This window comes from Nannospalax galili, unplaced genomic scaffold (assembly GCF_000622305.1).
Source record: "Nannospalax galili isolate Female #2095 unplaced genomic scaffold, S.galili_v1.0 scaffold227, whole genome shotgun sequence".
Lineage (NCBI taxonomy): Eukaryota > Metazoa > Chordata > Mammalia > Rodentia > Spalacidae > Nannospalax > Nannospalax galili.
Window position 1 is genome coordinate 10,205,988 of NW_008360303.1, and position 16,440 is coordinate 10,222,427.

A 16,440-nucleotide genomic window follows, 5' to 3' on the forward strand; every position below is an offset into this window, starting at 1 on the left:
GTAAAATAAATAAAAAAAATTTGAAAAGAATATTTTTATTCCTTTTCAACACCACTACTACTTCTTCCTCTTCCTCTTCCTCCTCCTTCCCTTCCTCTTCCCCCTTCTGCTCCTTCAACATCCCTCGTCCTCCTCCTTCTTTGAAATGAGATCTCAATATGTAGCCCTCTCTGACTGACCTGAAACAGAGATATCAGCCTGCCTCTGCTCCTGAGTGCTAGAACTAAAGGTGTGCACTATCACACCTGGCTTATTTTTTGTTTTATGATTTTTTTTCTGTTTTTTATTTCTTTTAGTGTATATTTTTAAATTTTTTCTTAGTGATTTGCCTGGATGTTATCATTAACAACTAAATTCATAATAATCTAGTTCAAATTGAAATATTTTAAATATTTAAGCTATTTTATTTTAAAAATATTTTTTTAATATTTTATTGTTTTTATTTTATGTGTATTGCCTGCATGTATGTAAGTGCACTCATGTCATGCAATGCCCATTGAGGTCAGAAGGCATTGGATCCCCTGGAACTGAAGTTACAGATGGTTGTTAGCTGCCATGTTGGTGTTGGGAATCAAACCTGGGTCTTCTGCAAGAGCAGACAGTGCTCTTAACCACTGAGCCATCTCTCCAGTCCCAAATCTATGTAATTTTAATAGTACACAGGAACTTTGGTCCATCTTTTTTTAATGCTGTTATTGTCTCAAATTACATCTTTATACACTGTGTGTATTGTACATGTTTATAAATACTGCTTTATGAAATTACCTTTTAACTATTGCTAGGCAAAAACAATGTACAAGCCTAAAATACTTTACTACTGGGGAAAAAAAGGGCCAAACAGGCACTGATGGACAGAGAAGACTAAGCACTAAAGCCATGCCAAGGCCACAGCTCCACTAAAAGTGGAAGAGGGAGACTACTCAGCACTGCAGGGTCCCAGCACTCCTCAGAGATAAAGAGAAATCACTGGTCCAACTGGCCTTCAAAAAATTATGTAAAGCTCAGGAACACAGATCTCCTTGCCTTTTATCCTAAGTCAGAGAGATGGGTACAGACACTGGTGGAGGAATACTGCTGGAAGAATTCAGGCAAAAATAAGCTCTCCTTTGCTAGCCCATGTGTCTTAGTCAGTTTGAGCTGCTGCTGTAACAAAATATTTTGGGCTATATAATTTGCAAGCAAGAAAAGTTTAGTTCTGGAGTCTGGGAAATGCAAGGTTAAGGTGCTAGCAGATCTAGGATCTGATGAGGGCTCTACCTCTGCCTCACAAATGATACCTTGTTTCTGTATCTTCACACAACAGGAAGATCACATATGTCTAGGTGTTCCTTCACCTCCCTTCATAAGGCCAACTTAACTTCGTGATTGAATCATCTACTAAAGACCCTGTCTCTGACACTGTCACATTGGTGTTTAAGTTCTATCATATGAATTTTGAGTTTGGGGCACACATTTAGACCGTAGCAGCATGTTTGCATTTTTGCTGACAGCATTTGATTAGTGGCCACAGATTACTCATGGAGCACCTGTCCAGATGTCCAGCTATCTGTTGTATCATGGTATTTTTTGTTGTTTTTTGGTTTGGGTGTCTTTGTTTTGTTCTTCTTTTTGTTTTCTGGTGCTAGGGATTGAATCCAGGGCCTTGCACTTGCTAGGCAAGTGTTCTACCATTGAGCTATACCCTTAGCCCACAACATGGGTTTTCTTCACAGAGAAGCCCATTGCCCTTCTACTTGCCCTGCATGAAGCTTTCAAATTGAGAGAAGGACCAGGGTGCCTCAGCTTCTCCTGAGGGGGTTCACACACCTGCTGTGCTTGGCTCCCTAGCTCAATAGGAAAACACCTCAAAGGTTTATGTGTCCAATTACTTATGGAGTCTTGACGCAGAGCATGCACCTCACTGGTGCATTATTCTGCAAGTCTCTGAAAATAGAACCATTAAAACAAGTTTCATGTTTCCTCCAGGGTGCCAGAATCTGGGCATTTGATACCTTTCCCCTTCCTTAGCTTTCTGAACAGCCTAGAGCCCACATGTTTTCATTCTTGTATTTTCAAACAGAAACACTTATTTGTCAGAGGAATTGGAAAGCAGAAGTTAGAAGTGTTTGTCTGGGTTTCTATGTATTTGGCTATTGCCAAGGGAGGGGAGCGGTCCTAGTAGAAGATGAAAGCCTTCCTCCATGAACTGGCATGGTCCAGTGTCATTTGTCTTCCTCTGGGATGGGGTGTTAGAGAAATCATCCTTGCACATCAAAGACCACTGGGAAAGCATCTCCCCAAGAGGCAGCTGGAAAGTTGTTCAGTTCTGTAGAAGCTTTAGAACAAAGAGAGTCTTATCCACTGGAGGAAGTAACTGTGTAGGAAACTTTCTAAAGATGATTTTTAAATCTGTGCTTCTATTTTTAATTAGACACAGGCACCTCTGCAGAGTCCAAACAATTAACTTTCTAGTGTGTACATCAGTAGCAGATATTTAGGCAGATTTGGGAGTGATTTCATCTGTAGACCAGAAAAAATATATTGCCTCCAGTAATAACTTTTTTGGGAAAAAAAAACTTAGGAAATGATTCTGTATGCAGGGAGGGGGAAAAAATAAGTCTTGTATGATGAAGAAATAACAATAAAGGAAAATGAGTAAATTGCCCTTCATTACAAATAATTTAACACGGAATTCTAAGTAACTTTGGACCAGCATTGCAGTCAAGATTGTGTTTTGTTTTGCCTTACTTTCCTCCTACTCATAAAATGTTTAGTGAAGAATGGGGAGCCACAGAGCTAATCTGGTTCAGGAGTCACTGTATTTCCACCTCGTTTCACAAGACAGTGACTCAACACTGCTAGCGCTCTTCATGGCTGCTTAGCACACTCAATGATGCTCGTCTGTGGCCTTGTGTTTCAGTGGCTACAGCTCTAGGTGGAATGCTGTAGCTCTTGGCACAAGCACAACTCTTTCCACACTGCTTTGGGGGCTTTTTCTTACTTCCCTGAGATGTTCACGGCCCCCTACAACACCATCTGTACCCAAAGGTGCTCACTGATATCCCACCGCCCTCAGCTTCGTGCATCACCTTTCCCTCTCCAGGAACAGACTGGGGGCCTGTGGAGCCCTCTCCCTTTTAGAGAGAGGAGCTACTTCTGATCCAATTTCAAGAAGACATTTGAAAGCACACCAAAGTTTACCATTGCTGTCCCCTCCTAGCTTTTGAATGATGTTCTAAATAAGGCTAGTTTGAATGCAATCACATATCTCTGTCTCTATTTTTTTCTATACCTTATGATATAAGTTATATAGTTTCAAGTTATTTGAATTCATTTCCTGTCTAAAAGGAGTTCTGCTGTGCTTTGTCTGACAACTTTTATTTCTTGAACATTTCTGAACATTCTGTCTCCTAAAGATTTTTGATTATTTTTGGAGTAAAAGCTCAAGTGAAAAGCACAAGCAATCCTTTATGAACCTGGTGCAATAAAAATCCATTTTCTGGCATTGCCACATATAGAAGAAGCACCAAGGGCTCAGGTCTCTATGCTATTATTGAGGCCATTCTCCCAATGGTATCACTGCTGATAGTCCCAGTATCTCCCCCTCCACAGAGGAGCAGCTGAACCGCCAATAGTTCCAAGAATTTTCTGCCTTTTAAGGGTGTCCGACATTTCCGTCTGCCCATGACTCTTTTCTGCTCCTCTTTTCCCTTTCCTCCTTCTCTCCCTCCCTTCCTTCTCTTTTCTTTTTTAGTCTTATTTCATGCTGAACTTGTACTAATAAGTTTCAAAGCTCTTATGGAGCTTGCTTTTACTTTGTAATATAATTTGAAAATATTTTTGTTCTAAGAAGCGTCTGAAGATCCCTTTAAAACAAGATTTACTTGGGGGGGTGCATGTGCACGTGTGTGTGTGTGTGTGTGTGTGTGTGTGTGTGTGTGTGTGTGTGTGTGTGTGTGTGTGTACCTATGCTTGCACAGAGGCCAGAAGAGGACGCACCTGTAACCCTGGAGCTGGGGTTACAGGTGTTTGGGAGATTGGGAGATGCCTGGCTTATTGTGTGGGTGCTGGGATCCAAGTTCCAATCCTCATGCTTGGGCAGCAAGACTGTTAAGGGCTGAACCATCTCTCCAGCCCCTTTTAAGCCATATTTTAATTGGATCCATTTTTTTTAACTTTCAAGGTAAAACAGAAACACATTTTATATATTATTTGACATTTGTATTTGTTATTTTGTATAAAGTGTTGGGAAATTCGATCTGTGTTTATTAATATGATCACTTGTGGATTCTACAATTGACCAAACCCTGATTAGGGTTCTAACAACATAAACATAATAAGAAGCAGCACTCCTTACCTCAGAAGTTCACTGTCTCATGTGGACCGCAAGGGAATTATTTCATGTACACCAGTCTCCCCACCCCATTCGCCCAGAACTGACCATTCTCCTTTTAGTTAATATGGGCTCTTGTGGTTTTACCCTTTTCTTTGGATAACGTAACTGAACCATATTGTACTTTATCCCATGCAGGGCAGCCACTGATCACAATGTGGATAATACAACTGAAATCCTCAGGGAGTGGTTGAAAAATGTACAGAGGCTCTATCACTATGTGGAGTGGAGGCCTATGGATGACCCAGAGTGAGTAGCAGGAGCAAATTTTCTAACTCATCTTCCTCAGCTGATTTTCCAGCCATCTGGGCTTCCAATATTGAGAGCACATCCGAATTTTCATTGCCTTTCCTTTCTGTATCTAAATGAGTTGCAAATATGGCTATTTCTTTTCTTAACAGGTCTTCATAGTTCTCTCTTCCTTTTTACTCCTGGGGCTGCCAGCCAAGTTTAGGCTTTCAATAGTTCATAAATTATCATGGGAGCTGGAGAGATGGCTCAGCAGTTAAGAGCACTGGCTGCTCTTCCAGAAGACCCAGGTTCAGTTTACAGCACACACACGGAAGCTAACAACCACTGGTAACTCCAGTTCTGGGGTATCTGATGCCCTCTTCTGAACTACACAGGCTTTGTACAACATGGGTACACTTACACACATGCAGGCAAAACACTCATACACATAAAGATAAATGAGTGAATAAATAAAAATAAGTTATTATGATAGTATATATTTTTAAAGATTGATGTTATTTATTGATTTTTGAGTAAAAAACATTTAATTTTGAGAGATCATGGTGAAATTTTTGTATATCTTCTATATAAACTTTGCTTTTAAAAGTTATCATAACTTGAAAACTATTACATAGTAGCAATCAAGGAGCTTCTTCCTTTTGAACTGCCTAGTATCTATTGTGTGGATACACCATAATTATTTAGTCATTTCCCTAGGAATGGACATTTAGGTTATTTCAGTCTTAACCATAGCAATTTCTTAGTCACTTCTTTCTGCAAGTCATCATACACACCTATATTAGATGGGATTCTTTTGAGAAAGGGAATCAAAACGAAGAAAATCAAATCATATATAGAGAGAATATTATACATACAGTGATTTATTTTTAGAGCCCTGATTAGGGTTCTAACAACATAAACATGGTAAGAAGCAGCACCTCTTCAGAAGTTCACTGTCTCATGTGGACCACAAGGGAATTAATTCATGTATACCATCCCCCACCCCCCCACCCCCAGAAGTGACCATTCTCCTTTTAGTTAATATGGGCTCTCATGAATTTACCCCCTTGTTTGGATAACATAGCTGGTTTACATCTCAGTTCAAGAAGATGGAGGCCTTAAAACAAGAATAACTAATGATGCAGCCTAAGGCTAAAGGCCTGGAAGCAACCTGGATAGTTGCTGGTTTGTGTTTCCATTGAAAGGCTGAAGGAGCTGGAGGCTGAAGGCCATGGGTAGTAGCAGCAGTCACTGACTCAAGGACAGCAGAGCGTGCATGAACTTGCTGGCTTCCTCCTGCCTCTACTTTTGTTTCTTCTAGGTCCCTAATCTATTGGACAGTGCACCTACATTCACAGGGATCTCCCCCATTCACTTGTGGTTCCATGTGCCATTTATGTCTGGAAATGCCCATACAGACACACCTGCAAGTATGCTTTACAAGTCTCCTTGGTGTCTCTCAATCCATTCAAGTAGACAGTCAAGTTTAGCCATCACAATACCATATTGTCAGACAAATCTGCCTAAAATACAAATCATTTCATTTCATTATTACAAAAATTCAAATGGACCTTACATACAGAATATACACAACAAAGTTCAAACATTTGAGACATATATCTATGAGTCCATAAACTTAGTACCCATGTTCCCTGTTCTTTCCCAAAGAAAATCTGCTTTATTCAGAATTCCTTTATTTTCACCTCCCAAACTTGCTGATACAGTTCCTGGAAGGACTTTTCTTCTGTGTAACCAACTCTTATCCTAAATCACACATGCTGCAGAAAGCAATTCTTAATTGTTCTAATTTCAAAGATCTAATTATTGTTCAACAATTGAATTGTTTCTTCTCTTTGCAATCCTTTTGACATAATACACTTAGCTCGTCTTAATAACTTCAATTTATGCATTTATTTTTCTAAATCGTGGGTTTTTGGAAGGAGCTAGAATATGAAAACACTTTTTATTTTCCCTCAGTGCTATGTTTTGGCAGGAACTAAATCAGTACTTGCTGGATGAACAAGTGAGTGACTAAAATAAAGAATAAATATATTTAAAACTTAGGACTGCAAATGTTCCCAAGGCTACTATAATTCCAACCTCAGGAATTATAGAAGGTGAATGAATGAATAGCCCAAGTTTCTGCACCAGATAACTCATTTATTGAAAGCCAAATATGTATAGTAATAACAACAAATGTCATTCCAGAACAAATTTATTATTTTAGACCCTATCATATACATATATACATATGGACATGTAATATATAAATAATATTTAAAATCCAAGCATATGGTTTATATATCAGGCAAAATTTTTCAATGAAGTTTGAACTCTATAAAAGATTTTAAACAATACTTTAGAGCTTCTTGTGATGGAATTTGGCCTAATTTTTAAAAATTATACAGGAAGATTTTTTTGTACCTACCTTGCCTCCTGAATATACTCTCTATAGCCAGTTTTATATTATATGCCAAGGTCAGTGTAAAAGTATTTCAGAGGGCATTAATTTTTGGCAATATATTCAGAAAAATAGGACTTCCACGAGTTTTCACTGAGGCCGTAACTGAGGAAGACTTCCGGAGACTTCCTGAGTTGTACATACCTTGTTAATTACATAACTTTATTTGTATAGTTTCAACCTCATTTTTTGTGATTTTTTTTCATTCACTAAAGCAAATATTCACTAAATTTTTCACTAAATGCCAAACAGACCTCCAAGAATATGAAGTGTAACAGCATCAATGTCCACACCAACTGAGAGTTTCCAGAAGGATTCTGGAGTAAGCACTGACTCACTTGCCTTCATGGCCATTAAGAGTCCTGGTCTGTCTTGTGACTTTCAGTAGAAATCCCTAGAGCATCATATGCCTCTCCATCGCCTCACTTCACCCAGGACAGATCCGTATATTCAGCTTCATTGAATCGTTACTGAGATTCCAACAAGTGAACTAAACCTTTGGTTTCTTACAAAACATACTTTTACACTGTGCTTTCAAATTTATTTGATAAGCTATATTAAGTATCTAAGGGTATAAGCATTGGTGCTAAATTGCGTGGATATAAATTCTGGCAGTTCCATTTACTAACTGTAACAGCAACCATTCTGTGCCAATATTCTGGTCATTGAAATAGAGAAAATCGTAGGACATGTTAATACAGCACTTGTTAGAACCCACTGAAGAAAAGTCAGGCAGAGTGGTTCTCAAGTAGTCCCAGCTACTTAGAAGGCTGAGGCAGGAAGACAGTTTGAATCTAGATGTTCAAGATCAACCTCGGCAACCTAGTGAGAACTTGTCTTCAAAGAGAAGGAAGAGGATACAGAGGGAGAGAAGGAAAACCCACAGAAATCTTTCATATAAAGACCCTGTGTTCGGTGAATAGCAAGTTTCTTAACTTTTCACTTGTCCCGCTTGGTTTCTCTGTGGTATGGAGAGGGTGATAACAATACTACTAATATTAGTTTCTCATTCCTAGAGTGGATGATGAAGGAGTGAGTCAGTGCAAGCAGACTTTGAGGTCAGGGCCAGATACACAAGGCACTCAGTAATTATAACCTATTCTTCGTTTAGATCTTATCCTGATGAAATTGGCCCAAAGCACTGGCCAAGTTCCCGATTTGCCCACGTCATGAAACTGCGACAGGCAGCCCTTCGAACTGCGAGGGAAAAATGGTCAGACTACATCCTGGTAAAAACAGATAATTGGTTACTTAACAATTGTTTTCTAAAATATATTCAAATCAGTTGTCCAAGAACCAGAACAATCAAAGCAAATTTTATTTTAGGCATCACCCCCCCGCCCCCCACCATGAGAAGTTGAAAGGAAAATTTTGGTAATATCGCTGTAGCTAGACTTCATCTCCCTCTCTGGCGTGCTTTATCAGTGAGTGAGTGCATGGGTGATAAGGCTTCTGAACTATTTGTCTCATATCAGAGGCATGAAAAACTTTAAATCATCTTAGTTCATGAAGAAAACTGTAGGTAAAACAAGATAAAATGTCTTAATAACTTCTTGTAAGAATTTTACTTCCGAATAATTCAGGAAATAGAATATCCTATTTGGTTTCCTGGCTTCTACCAAGTTTCTCATGCAGAACTCCTTCCATGAAGAGGCTCCATCACTTCCCTGAGAGCTTACAAAGTGGTCCACACAAACATTGAGCTTGGGGGTTAGAAGTCCATGTGTCCTCATCCTCAATGAATAATCTCAGTTAAAAAGGAGGGCAGCTGCCAAAGGACCAGGGAGCTCCAGCCCTTTTCCCTACAGAAGCTTTTTGTCCCACAAGTTCATTGGGTAAATGTTTTCCAGAAAAGCACTGGAAATGACACCAATAAAGCAAAGCCAGAGTCATTGTATTACAATACAGATAACTGCTTCCACTGGACTCTGATTCCTAACAGGAAGTATTTTTAATTTTAAAAAGATTTTGTTATACATTTATGTTTGTTAGCATATAAATAATTGGGTTTCATGGTGACATTTTTCATAAAAAATTGTTTTTATTGTTTCTCTACTCCCCCCTCTTGTGCTCTCCACTCTCTGTGTATCCTTCCTGTTTTCATGTGACTCGTGTCCTTTTGTCCTCTCACCCCCTAATACCTCTCTCTCCTGACCTATCTAGTTTCATGGCCTATACCCACTTTCACTCCCCCTTATTTCCATTCATATAAACCTTAAACATTAGGATCTGAGCACAGGAGATGTCTCAGAGTGCTTGCTGCACTGAGGACCTGAGTTCAAATACCAGAACCCACATAAAAATACTGGGATTGGCCTCACCATGAACAGCAGAGACAGAGGATCATGGGGCCTTCAGGCCATCAGCCTAGTTCCAGGTTCAGTGAGAGGTCCTATCTCAAGGCAATGAAGGGAGAGTAACAGAACAGGATACCTGATCTCCTCTGGCCTCCACATATCACACATGTACATACACCACATGCACACTCACACACAACAGCAACAATAACAAAATAATAAGGAGAATTGGCCACGGTTAGGATGTGACTATAAGAGAAAACGTACAATTTTTATCTGACTCTGAGTCACCTCACAATATAATGTTCCCTATATCCATTAATTTTCTGACATATGTCCCTCCCCATTCCCTTCAACCATTCTAAAGTCAGCCTAATAGTATTTTATACACACTTTCAACACATATAATTTTATAGAAATTTGCAAAATTGTGCTGACACTAGTTAGTGTTATATGTAGCTATTGAAATGTCATCTAAACATACAAATGCCAACTATAAGATTTTTTCACATGCTAATGGACTACTGTAAGATGAATGCTTCTGGTTAGTTGCTAACTGTGAAAAAATACAAGTACAAATAATATGAAATCTATCATCTTAGCCTTTTTAAATATACAATTGGTGAGATCAGTTCCTTTTGATTCTGTCTCTATAAATGAATCAGTGTTGACATGCACTTCTCTACTGAGAAACTTATGTTACTTGGTTGGCATGGGTTGATAAAATGTACTTTAAACAAATTTCTACTTGTAATATTAAAATAGCATTGTTGATAGTCCCAGCACTCGGGAGGCAGAGGTAGGTGGATCTCTGTGAGTTCAAGGCCAGCCTGGTCTACATAGTGAATTCCAGGACAGCTGGGGCTACAGGGAGACCCTGTCTCAAAAAGACCAAATAAATAAATAAATAAAATAAAATAGCATTGTAGAATCTGTTCTGGGCCATTGTGGCAATTACTACAAAAGATATAAATAGAGCTACCCATCAGTATTGAGAATAGGCACTCAATATGTGTTTTTGAATGAATCTGTAAGGGTCAGTGTCTTGAACTGAAACTACCAAACAATGTATGGGTTGTGTCTTGGTTCAGTCTGCGCAATGCTAGTTCATAGCTTTCTGGCTTACACAGAGCTGAACATGGGAAGGTAGACCAAGCATATTTGACTTCATGAAAGTTGCCCAGCTGCAATGGCTCTCACTATGGAGGATGAAAAGTAACACTGGTTCCAGATCTCATAATCCCTTAGGATACACTGTTGTTGAGCCCTTTATGAAAAGTATTTTTCCCCTGACATTTTCCTTCTCTTTTCCTAGTTCATAGATGTCGACAATTTCTTGACTAATCCACAGACCCTCAACTTAATGATTGCAGAAAACAAAACCATTGTGGCCCCCATGCTGGAATCCCGGAGCCTATATTCTAACTTCTGGTGCGGAATCACACCTCAGGCAAGTCTTTTAGTTGATGAATTGAGACGATGCATTTTGATAAGGCAGTACCATGTCCACGGTAGCCCCCTTCACTTTTTTTCTTGACTCCTCTCTTGAAGCATGTATAGCATTGTGTTGTTAAAACACAGCATTTCCAGGAAAGAAAGTAAATCCAGATCTAATGCCACAATCCAATGGGCTCCTCTATATTAGTTAGTAAAAACGTGCAGTAAGCTGGGCATGGTGGAATTCCAGTACTCAGGAGACTGGAGGCAGGAGGGTCTAAAGTTCAACGCCTTGGGGTAGGGAGATGGCTTAGTAGATAAAAGAGATTGCCGGGGAGGACCTGAGTTTGAATCTGCACCACCCACATAAAAAGCTAAGGGTGGTCACATGTGTGCCTATAACCCCAGTGCTGTAGATGGAGACAAAAGGATCTCTGGGGCTTGCTGGCTCCCAGTCTCCTCCAGGTTCAGTGATAGACCCTATCATAAGAGAGTAAGAAGGACAGTGATAGAGCAGGACAGCTGATGACCTCCTCAGGCCTCCACCAGCACTCAGGAGTACATGCACCTACATGAGCGCGCGCGCGCGCGCACACACACACACACACACACACACCACTATACGCATATACCACCCATGAAAAAACAGGCACAAGCTAATAGAGAGAGAGAGAGAGAGAGAGAGAGAGAGAGAGAGAGATTTTTTTCAAGGCTAGTTGAGCATGATGATACATGCCTGCATGCCTGTAATCCCAGAATTTTGGAGGTGAGAGAAGCAGCATCAGGAGTTTGTGGTCATCCTCAGCTGCATAGGAAAGTCAAAGCCAGCCTAGGTTACATGAGACAGTGTCTGAAACATCAAACAAACAAAACAAAACAAAAACAGAAAATAAGAGTTCAAGGCTAGTCTAAGCTACATAGTAAAACCCTATCTGAGAAAAAAATCCTCACCATTCCCGTGAAAACTAACATGATTTTGTTTTACCCATTTTTAGCTACCAACATCTCAAATGGTTTGCAAATTTCTGGAAATTTAACACTCAGTGGCTCCACCATTCCATCAGACCAGGAATTCCTCTTCCACTGCAATCATATCCCCCAGTGCCAAGAGATTTTGAATGGTTTTTACTATCCGTGTGTCTTTAAGGGCACAAGTTCATATGTCTAAAGTTCATTTTGTTTCTTGGGAGAAAACATATGAAGTTAGCTTAAACTCTTTGTTAATAATCTGCAGTGTTCCACACAGCAGAGCCACTTGAGGCTTGTTTTTAAAGAGATCTGCTTTGCCACCAACAACAAGGGTGGGAGGTTATGCGGTGACCGCAGCCTCCAAGTTGCTGTTAGTTCATTATTAAAAGCAAGTAGGAGAAATGTGCTCACTTATTTTGCACAGTGAAACTCAACTTTGTGCAACTTGGGCCAATTATAATCTCCCTCGTCTGGTTCTGGCTTTCTTCCACCCTCGTCAGTTTTCTACTTGGACAGGAATGGAAACAGCCAATGACTTCATAAACTTAAGGCAGCTCTGCTTTCCAGAGCCTTTAAACACATCCAAAGCAAAATGATCTTGGTGTTGTCTGGCCAATGAACAGGAATTAATACCCCCCCAAATTCTATTTTTGTGAAAAGAAAGACACAGCCATTGTGTCTGCCACTCTGTGGGACCATGCCCATTCACTGCCTCCTTCCCTACCATCATCCTTCCCAAGATATTCAAAGACTCATCGTCATCATGAATTTTCCAAATTTCCCATTCTGGAAATATTAAGACATCTCAAACCGTATATTGACATGAGTCTGTAGGGAGCTCTTAAAGAACCTATGTTCCCTTTATCCCTGAGAGAACTCTTATACACTGAAACATTAGAAGAGGCCAGAGCTTAAACACAATCTAAGATCAAAGACCTAGCACATTGTTAAGACAAATCCAAGCCACATCTGTAAGTGTCAGTTTGTGGTCCTTCTACTTTATCTTATGGTTCGTGTTAGGGTTAGCTCAGCTAGAACTCTTCCACACATTGAAGGGTGTGTCACAGAAGTAGAAGAGGCTATAGTTCCTGATGTGTGGTGCTGAAATACAGTGGGAAATGCACAATAAAGGGATGGCAGTGATTATGGAATACTTAAGAACTCACATATCCAATGAGCATTTGTCCTTCACAGTGGTAGTCTTGTGTAACTTTCCATTTATTCAACCGAGCCTGTCATCCCCTAGAACATGCCTTTTTCAATGTCTTTCAAAGCTTCTACATACTTTGAAGTAGATTTTATTAAGATATATTGTCCTTTTCCTGGAATGTTTTCATAGTCATTATAATTGGTACCTCTGGAGTACAAAGTTCTCTACAAGATTCTATACTTCCTGAGGGTTAAGCCAGAGCTATCTTATTTCTTAAGTCTCTAAACATTTATCACAGTGCCTGGATTACAACAGGTGCTGCTCAGAGGATATTTGATGAATGAACAATTAAGTTTGGAAGGAAAATAAATTGAATCATGCCAAAGTTGTTGAAAACCACAAAATGAGAGAAGGGTTATCCTGTGCTCTTGTACAGGAGGAAATTTCAAAAGATGAATCCCCCAAAAGTATGGAGCAGTTGATACTCCACTGGAATATCAAACAAGCAACTGCACTGAAAGAAAACCCTCGTGTGTTATGCCTAAGTAATGCATGTTTTAAGAACATTAGCCATAGCGTAATATAGTCATTTTAATACTACCCAATACTTACTGCTGTTTTCTTGATGTTAGGCATTATTCTAAGCACTGGTAGTCTTATCTTAATTATACAGAAAACCCTCTGGGGTAGATAATGTTGTCCTTCCTGTTTTAGAGCCTAAGAAAAAGGAACAGCAAGTTGAGACATCTATAGGCGCCTACAAACAATAGGCTGAAGGGAGGTTTGAAATTAGAGGGTGTAACAACAGGTCATGCATTTGTTCTTCTCTGCTCTCTCCACTCCTCATACTCATCCTTCACATCATCCATAGGACAACATATACTATACTTCCATGAAATTATTGAATCAGGAGAAACTGAATCAAAAGCATTCCTGTTATCAAGACACACACCCCCCATATGTTTTAAATACAGACTGTATTTCTTGAGCTCATTTGAAAGTTCTTGGTTCCAGGTAAGAAGGGTGGAGGTGCTCTGGAGACTTCTCTTGACCTGTGATGGCTTAGAAGGAAATCTATCCAGCAGATGACTGGGAAATGATGCTTTCAGATGATAGAACATAGCCCATCTATTTGCTCTTTTCCAGGGCTTCTATAAGAGGACCCCAGACTACCTTCAGATTAGAGAATGGAAGAGGATGGGTTGCTTCCCTGTCCCCATGGTTCACTCTACCTTCCTGATTGACCTCAGGAAAGAGGCCTCTGACAAGGTGGCTTTCTACCCCCCACACCAGGACTACACATGGACCTTTGATGACATCATTGTCTTTGCCTTCTCCAGCAGGCAAGCAGGTATTGTTTATGCTTGGCTGTAGTGTCTCCATTGAAACACTGCAAATGACCAGCTCCTGCATTTGGGGCATTATACTTAAAAATACTCCTATCTCAGTTTTTAAAAAGTATTCCAGCTGGGTGTAGTAGCACATGCCTTTAATCCCAGTACTCGGGAGGCAGAAACAGGCAGATCTCTGTGAGTTCAAGGCTGGCCTGGTCTACATAGTTCCAGGACAGCTGGGGCTACAGGGAGACCCTGTCTCAAAAAAGACCAAAAAAAAAAACAACAAAAAACAAAAAAAGTATTCCATTCCAAGTATGTTAGAGGCAATGAATTGTTTCTAGCAATCATGCCGGAACCTTCTGTGTTGGGGTGCCTGAACACCAAAGACCAAGAGCCAGGATTGGTCCCTACCCAGAACTCCACCCCTTTGGGGGAGGGTCTGAGTTGACAGGGAGAGAGTAGTGATGGTTTGAGAATCTTGAAAATCTCAATGGCTTTCTGATGCTAATGATATTATTGTCACTAATTATAGGAGTCTCTTTATTAAACTGGAAAGTATAACAGAACAACATTGGTGAGTCTCCAGGCTTCACAAACGGATGTTTATTTCTTTTCATAAATAATCTGGGCTGTTTTAATCTCTGTCCCACTGTTTTCAGCATCCTGGATTCCTTTATATTGCCTTTCCATGCTCCAGGAGGGATTGCCCTTCATTGTAGGATCCAAGGTGCCTCACCACCAAGGATGCACCAGCCATCAAGGCAGAAACAGGACTATGGCACTCTGTCCCTATCAAAGTGCAGTCCAAAGGCTGAACACAGCATTTCCATACATGACTCCTTAACCAGAATTTAGCAAGAAGATGATTCCTAACTATGAGGGAGGCTCAGATGTCATATCTATTCTGTGGAGTCGTAAACCTCAGCTCTCTCATTCTAGAAGAATAGATACCGGAGGCAGCCAGGAGTCTCAGTCCCCACCTCCACGGAAGGAGAGGCAAAGTCAGACAATTTGATGAGTCGCTAGAAAAGCACTTCCACTCCCAGGAGTCTGGAGGCTCCTTGAGAAGGACAAATCAGAAGAAAAGTTGGGTTTTTTTCTTCTTCTCCCTCCCATGCCATCAGGTAGGACTAATTCACAAAAACAGCTCAGGAAAATACATGACATTACTAAAGCAAAACTTTCTTGAGTAATTCAGATCTTTCTGACTGCAGTCAGGGCCCATTATCAATATGCCTCTTAGCCTCTAGCAAAATGGGTTTAGAAACTAAGAAGATGGTGAAGTAAACTCACTGTGGTCACCTAAGTTATGGTGAAAATGATTTCACGAAGCCTCTAGGCAGCTGGGGAGATTCTGAAAGATGAGAAATGTTAACACAAATCCTTTAGGGCTGGTTTGGACCATTGATTGAATTTCTCCCTTAGCGGCTTGCATAATACTCTCTAGAATTATAAGAGCTAGAAATCCAAGATAAAACTCACACATCAGGCCATAGATGTCCCACTCACTGACTGTACCTTTGAAAAGAAAGGATATGTCTTAGAAATGTGTACGGCTGATTTTCCCATTAGCTAGAGTGATTTAGATGGCTTGGCTTTTGTAAGCATTTTTCCAGACTTGTGTCAGGGAGAAGGCAAGCCTCAGGTGGTTTGGAAGTTTGCATGAAGGTTCTTCTGTCCATGTTAATGGAAGCTGCTTCTTTCAGTTTGATGTGTGGTTTGCTATGACTTCTCCAGGACAATAAGCAGGGGCAGGGCCTTCCTGTTCCTGCAAGTTGTGCCAGTACTTTGCTTCAGAGCTTGAAACAAGAATGTTCCAAGAAAGTGAGCTGTGAATAATTATGAGTGAGATGGTTACTGCCTAACAGAGATGTCCTGGATAGTCATTGCATAAGGCATTATTTTGATTGGTATAGTAAACTATGATGATACCTATTTTTAAACGAGTACCTGGACATTTGGACTGGGAGAGTGGTACAGACCGGATTAGAATTTGTCATCTCTGCCCTTTCTTCGATATGTTTATAAGGATAGACTCCCAAGCCTCTTTGTGGGACATTGAAAGCAGGTCAGGATGCTCAGAGCTGGTGGTGAAGCAGCTGGGGAAAGAAGAGTTTCGTGGAGAGGGAAGGAGAAGCTCAATCTACCAGGTTCCACTTTGCTGTCTAACGTTGTGTTAGAGTTTG

The 16,440-nt window shown here is 40.2% G+C and overlaps 1 protein-coding gene across 1 annotated transcript in view; it reads left to right on the forward strand.

The window, feature by feature from the left end:
* The window catches only part of Colgalt2 (collagen beta(1-O)galactosyltransferase 2), a 122,241-nt gene that overhangs the window by 74,189 nt on the left and 31,612 nt on the right, over nt 1-16,440 (forward strand). Inside the window, exons 2-5 of the mRNA XM_008824287.3 lie at nt 4,511-4,621; nt 8,176-8,293; nt 10,677-10,811; nt 14,064-14,268. Of these exons, the coding sequence (XP_008822509.1) occupies nt 4,511-4,621; nt 8,176-8,293; nt 10,677-10,811; nt 14,064-14,268 (569 nt within the window). The remainder of the gene's footprint in view (nt 1-4,510; nt 4,622-8,175; nt 8,294-10,676; nt 10,812-14,063; nt 14,269-16,440) is intronic.